The sequence below is a fragment of the Equus przewalskii genome, chromosome 11 (genome assembly GCF_037783145.1).
Source record: "Equus przewalskii isolate Varuska chromosome 11, EquPr2, whole genome shotgun sequence".
NCBI lineage: Eukaryota > Metazoa > Chordata > Mammalia > Perissodactyla > Equidae > Equus > Equus przewalskii.
Genome location: NC_091841.1, coordinates 11,620,244 through 11,626,335, shown reverse-complemented (window position 1 = coordinate 11,626,335; position 6,092 = coordinate 11,620,244). Strand labels below are relative to the sequence as shown.

Sequence of the window (6,092 nt, the reverse complement as noted above, 5' to 3'; positions counted from 1 at the left end):
CATGGCTGCGGCAGGTGAGCACCCTCAGCAGCCCTACACCTCATCCCGGCAGTGGGTGTGACTGGGGGCGTGTTTCTCAGTGGGGTTTAAAAACAATGAAAATGTTCAGACCTTAACGGAACGCTCTTAAATCCACGAAGAAAGGATGTGTCTATGTATAAACCCCTGGCCTGGCAACCCGTTTCTCCTCTAGGGGCTCCTGGAACATCTCTGCCGCCTAGGGTCCGAGGACCCCTGTAAGAGTACAGTTGTAAGCCACTGGTCTGGGGGGTGGATGATTAGAAAGGACAGGTAGAGCCATGGGGCTCTAAGCCAGTGACCTCTGAAGTGCGGTCTGGGACTTGCAGCTGTGGAATGTCTGGAGTGCGCATAGTCCAGATTTCTGTGCCCCATCCCAAACTGGAGCTTGTTGGCATTGTAAACAAGCTCCCCAGGTGATTCTGATGCAAGCCAGGAGTTTGGAACCGCTCTCCGTCAGCTGGAGGCTGGAGATGATGGTGGGTCCAGAGAGTTCGCCACATAGCCTGGAGCTTCAGTAGGACTGGAACTTCCAGTCGTGGCCTGGCCCTGCAGGGCATTGGGACCCACTTCCTATTACTATCCAGGCGGGCTGGGCCCGGCAGGGAGGAGCCCAGGAGAACGTGTGCGCCTGGTGATGGTGATCTCCTGCTTCCGAGGAGGCAGCCTGCTCTGCTGGGTGGGTTTACTTCCTGGAGGACCCCTGCCTAATTCAAGGAAGTTGAAGACCACCTGTCCTTACCTTCGTCCAGTCTTGGCTGGAAGCTGGTACTCCTCAGGTCTGTCTTGTTCACACCTGCATCCCCACTGCCCTGATCCCGAGCAGGTGCTTGGCAAATGTTTGGGGAAACTGGCTGGAGGGCTGGCCTTAAAAGTTATGGGAACCTTGACCCCTCTGAGCTTGTCTTCTGAAGGCCCGTTCCAGCTGTGAGCACCGTTGCTTTGCAAGGCTGCTATCCTGTACAGCAGGTAAGCCCCTCTTGGCTCATTATCTGAGGCAGGTCTCCGGGCTTGGTTGGGCTTCTGGTCCCCACCTCCCAGTCCTGCCAGAAAAGCTGGGACTCGGCTCCAAAACCCCACACTTGCCCCTTCCCTTCGCCCGTCCTCAGTCTGGTGGCCTTAGACTCACCGCTTCCCAGACACAAGGGACTTTATTCATTTCACGTGTTTAACTGTTAGACACAGAGGAGACTTGAAGCAGATTTTGAAAGTGAAATTGTCTTCGTGCCCACCCTTCATCCTATCATGGCTAGTGGCTTTTCCTCCAGCAGAAGGCCACCGTGGTCATCCCCTCCCAGTACCTGCATCACTGGCAGCACCTTTGATCATGCAAGGCCCTGCATGCTTATTCATGGTCTCCCCCTTCCTGGAGTTGCTGTGGGGACATGACCCTTATGCGGGGACTGTCAGCAAAAGGCAAAGGCCAAGTCACCTTCCCGGTGGCCTCAGCTCAGTCTGCTGTGAGCTTGGGGCCTGAGTAAAGCGCAAAGGCGACAGGGCCAGGGAGAGAGGGCTGTGAACTTTCTAGGTTCACTGCTTGGTTTGGTTGATCGTCAGAACCCCTCTGGCAGGTCTGTGGGCTGGGGCCGTTATTTGGCCTTTCCACCAGCAGAGGGCAGCATGGCACAGGCGTGGGAGAGGAGGCGGGGTGGGAGTCCCAAGGGCTGGGCGGGAGGAGGGTACAGGGCGTTGCAGACAGCACCCTTCAGACTCCTCAAGTCTCGGACTCGTCTGTCTCTTCAGTGGAGCCATCACTCTCTGCATCCACTTTGCGGGCGTGATGGAGAGGTCTCCACGGGGAGCCAACCCGGGGAGGGGTCCGGGAAGGCAGGCAGCTGGCCTCTGAACTGGCAGTGACCGAGTTGACCAGGCCTGGGACTTGGGCCAGCCTGAAGGAGGGAAGAAGCCCAGAGGGCAGCGAGATGCCTCCTGTCCAGAGACCAGGACCTCCACGCTCACTCTTGCATTTGGATGACACCGTGAGCTGTATTCCCAAAGGACTCAGAGAGAGGCTACCTCAGGCTCTGCTGGCCCCAACCCTTCCCTGATGGATAGGGGGTGTTATGGACAAGTGCTCTGTGACCCATGATGGGCAGTGCCATGTCCACCTGAGGTTTGGCCCCGACAAGGGGGCAGCATCTTCCCACCTGACACTTACAGCCGTTCCAACTCCTCATCCATGGCCGGATCGTGCATCAGGTCCCCTTTGTCAGGCAAAGCTCCTAGGAGATAATTGGGGGCACAAAATTTAATCTGAGGGTCCTTCAGCCAGGTTCCAGTTAGCCCCATTCACAGCAGATGGCTCCATGCGCCTCACCTTCCTGGCTGCCTATTTTGCTGACCCTGGGAAGGCTGATCCAGAAGATCTGGGGAAGAGCTCTTAAGAGAAGTTTAAGGGACCGCTGCGGGGGCGGGAAGTCTTGGGTACTTCTGGATGAATGTAGGGAACCCCGCTGCCTACCTCCCCGACTTGGGGCAGAGACCACAGTTATGAGATATCTCCAAACGTCAAGATCTCTGCACAAACAGGGCAATCCCCTTCCAAGACTAGATGGTCGGTTGTGAGCTGGTGCTGGGGGTTTAATCCTTCCTTGAGAAACCAGGTACTGGGCTGAAAAGGAGCCAAAGAGAGAGGATATGGCCCAGGCTCACCCCAAAGACCAGAAATTATTTAGCTTTGTGCCCCCAAATTAGGGTGACCCCACTTTGGAGACAGAATGGTCAAAAAGGCTGCCTCAGCTCCTCTAGGGAGGGTCCCAAGGGCGAGAAGAGAAGGCTGGTCAGGATCAGACCAAACTCTTCTGCGTGGCCAGAAGCTGCCAGGAGGGGGAGCTGTCCTGTCTCTGCTCTGCCACAAATCTCTGAGCTGCTTCCTCAGCGACAAACTAAGGGAAGTGATTCTTTGATCCTGGGAAAAGGTAAGAGGAGAGAGTCTTGCATGCTCCCTGGAGCTGTGAGCAGTGGGAGGGAAGGCGAAGCTGAAGTTTGCAGACAGAAAGATTCTCACCGGCAAACTGTTGAGGGAGAAGAGCTTACTGGTGGTCAGAACCTAGATCTGGCAGGTAGCAATGCTGGTCTCCAGAAAGCCTCAATCTTAAAATTACCCATGTGGCTCTAGTTCAATTTAGGACTTTTCCAGAGCTTTTTCAGGTGCCTCCTGGCCCCTTTTGCTCTAAGTTAGTGGTTTTCAAACTATGTTCCATGAAGCTCTCTCATTGAGTGTGTGTGGGGGTGCCTTGAGGACTAAGGGAACAGGACAACCTCTCTTCAGAACGGGTGGACAACTGGCTGCACCCAGGTCTGTCCGGATCTTTATTTCATACACTGGAGACGCAGGTGAGGGCAGAGACGGTATGCTGCTTTCTATCTGCCACTCCACCCAGCATTAGCACTCCGCAAAAGTGGCTGAATGTGTGATTGTTCTCTTTAAAGAATAAGTGAGGCAGGAGGTTAGTCCAGGCTGTGATCCAGTTAGTGGTTCCTTTTCCTTCCTAGCAGCCAATTGGTGGAAAGGAAGGGAGGGCGGTCAGTTACTTACGAACGCGACAGAAAACCTAAGCAAATCCTACCTGCTGCCCCCTTACCCTTGACTTCTGACTCCTATTTGCCTCCTTTCTACTCCTTGTGCAGCCTTGGCTACCAACGTCACTTAGTTGAGGGGTCCCCAGACCTGTGCATGTCCCAAGCACTGGTTCAGAATAACCAGGCTGCCAGGTGGCATCCTGCCTGGAAGGGCCCTCAGTCTGTCCTGCTGGGGTTTGCACTCCCATGGACCCCAGAGTACCCCCAGCAGGCTCCACCGTGTGGGATCTGAAGCATCTAGCCCAGTGCCCGGCCTACTGTGGCTGGTATTTAAAGAATGTGGACTGGCCTTCCCTGGACCCCGTTCCCTCAACTGGCAGAAGGCAGGGGAATGCTGTATGTCTCTTCTCCGAGACTCAGGGACCCGGGATCCCAAACACACCTGGGTACTCTTGAGGAGAGAGACAAATAAGGACCCCTCAAGCTCTGGCGGATGGTGGCCTGGTGGCTCGTCCCCTAGGAGAGCAGCAGGTGTGGGAGGGGGAGGAGCGGGGTGGGTGGAGAAGGCCAACCAGTGAGAATGAAATGAGGGACAGGAACAACGGCCAGGGCAGGCCTCTCCCTCTTTTTTTGCTCCCTTTCAGATTAATCAGGTCTTTTTTCCAGCTGAGGAAAAAGGCCTCTCCAGACACACCTTTGCTCTGTTTACCAATGGATTCAGGTCTCTTTGACACATAATCTCCAGAGCCACTGGGTAAACAGCCCTGTGTCTGCCCAGCCTGCAGGCCCCGCCCCAAAGCGGCACTGGGGATTCTCTGGGGAGGGGCTGGGCACGCCTCCGCCTCCGAGAGGCGGCTGCATGTCCGGGCAGGGCCTCGGCGGGGATGCCGTCCCTTATGTCCCTTATCATGGAGTGTGAGACGCTTAAGAGGGCACAGTCCTGTGCACACTCCAGCTCCCCAGGCCTGAGTCTGGCCTTGAGAAGTCAAGGCAGGGATGGTCCCCATGGCACCATGTCTGCCGACCCAGGCCAGCTCCTGCATGCCTTTGTCTCGTGGGGGCAGGAGAGGCTGGCACAGCTAGTTCTTGCTTACCTAGGGCTTGGTTGATGCCATGATGCTTTGAGAGAGCCACAAGGAATCCATAGAAGGTCAGTCTCTGAACGTTGCTAAGGACCTCTTTGACCAGTGCTGGGGGTGGGCAGCTAGAAGGGAGAACACAGATGCCAGATTCAAAGACTAGCAAGTCTGAGTGCCAACTTCTCATCCATACTTCAGGCTTAGGAGATGCCCAGAGCCAAGACAGAGGGGCCTCCTGCCTTGGGGGCCCTAAGACCCTGGGGCAGCATGGCAGACCTCCAGGAGCAAGGCCCCGACTGTAGACACAAAGGGCTGGCATGTTCACCAACTGGTGCCTTCACTAGGGGGGAGGGGAAGGATGGGGAAATGGCAATAGGTGACAGCCTCTTCTTGGAAGAGACCAAAACTGGCTTCTCTGACCAGAAGGGGACTTTGTGCCACACAGGACAGCTTAACCCTCCCTTTCTGTAAAGTGAGTTCTTTGTACAGTGAATGTTTTTTCCTTCTCTCTAAAAAGTCAAGGCCCGTCAATCTCCTGGCATGAAGAAGGGGCCACGCTGGTCATCTACCACTGGTCTTGCCCAAGTGGAAGTAATCCTCCCCACATGAGCCACCTGGGCAGCTTTTCAGTTCACAGCCTGGTCTGCGGGCACACGGCACTGCCCTAATTTGTACTATGACCGTCACGGGCCCTAGGAGGCCGGGACCAATCACAACATCCCTGGGGCTGAGGTGGGGTCCGCAGGCCCACTTCTCACCTGTACTTGTGCCGGTCACACAGGTTCTCCAGGCACTGGTAGAAGAGCGACGCCTCCACTCCCTCCAGCATGCTGGCCTCGCCCAAGGCCGGCCGCTGGCGGTGCTGCCCGCTGGATGACGTGGGCACAATCACTGTATTGGGGTTCTTGCCTGACAGCAGGTCCTGATAGATGGCAGCCACGCTCTCCAGGAACTCTGGGTACCATGGGTGGAGGGGGCACAGGTCAGGCAGAGGGGACATACTTCGTCCCTTCACTGTGTCCTCCCCTCTCTGTTACCTCAGCTCCACACCAACCCAGGAGCAGGAGCCCTCGACTTTGTGTGACCAACACACTCCTGAGAGGTGACACTAATGTGTGTTTCAGCTCACAGGCCCCCTCCTCTGCAGATGCTCCTAGAGTAGGTGAGATCCCCGTTCCCCACTTTCACAGCACCCTGTACTTCGTGGCACTTATCCGACGACGTGTTTTCCATGTAATTATTTATTTACTCTGTCTTCCTGCTGGGATGGAAGATCCTTGTACAAAGGCAGGGATGAGCCTTGGTCGCCTTCCTGCCCAGCACCTAGCACTGCTACAAGTATTTTTTGAAAGAGTGAACGTGTGCCCACTCCCACAGGAAGCCCCATCTTGTGAGGCCACCTGCATCTCTGACTCAAGAGAGCATGCTGGAATATCAGCATGGAAGAGAAAGCCTGCAAGCTGCTAATTTATT

General features: G+C 55.7%; 1 protein-coding gene across 4 annotated transcripts in view; it reads right to left on the bottom strand.

Annotated features, from left to right (window-relative positions):
* CSTPP1 (centriolar satellite-associated tubulin polyglutamylase complex regulator 1) overlaps positions 1 to 6,092 on the bottom strand; it is a 184,174-nt gene that overhangs the window by 353 nt on the left and 177,729 nt on the right. For 2 of the 4 annotated variants that reach the window (XM_008543187.2, XM_070565095.1), the window contains exons 6-9: positions 5,378 to 5,573; positions 4,635 to 4,744; positions 2,177 to 2,240; positions 1,151 to 1,907 (exon numbers count right to left, since the gene is read on the bottom strand). In XM_008543187.2, coding sequence (XP_008541409.1) covers positions 1,733 to 1,907; positions 2,177 to 2,240; positions 4,635 to 4,744; positions 5,378 to 5,573 — 545 coding nt within the window. In that variant the 3' untranslated portion in view covers positions 1,151 to 1,732. Of the gene's footprint in view, positions 1 to 1,150; positions 1,908 to 2,165; positions 2,241 to 4,634; positions 4,745 to 5,377; positions 5,574 to 6,092 lie in introns of those variants that run through there. The other 2 variants (XM_008543231.2, XM_008543195.2) reach the window with 2 other exon arrangements.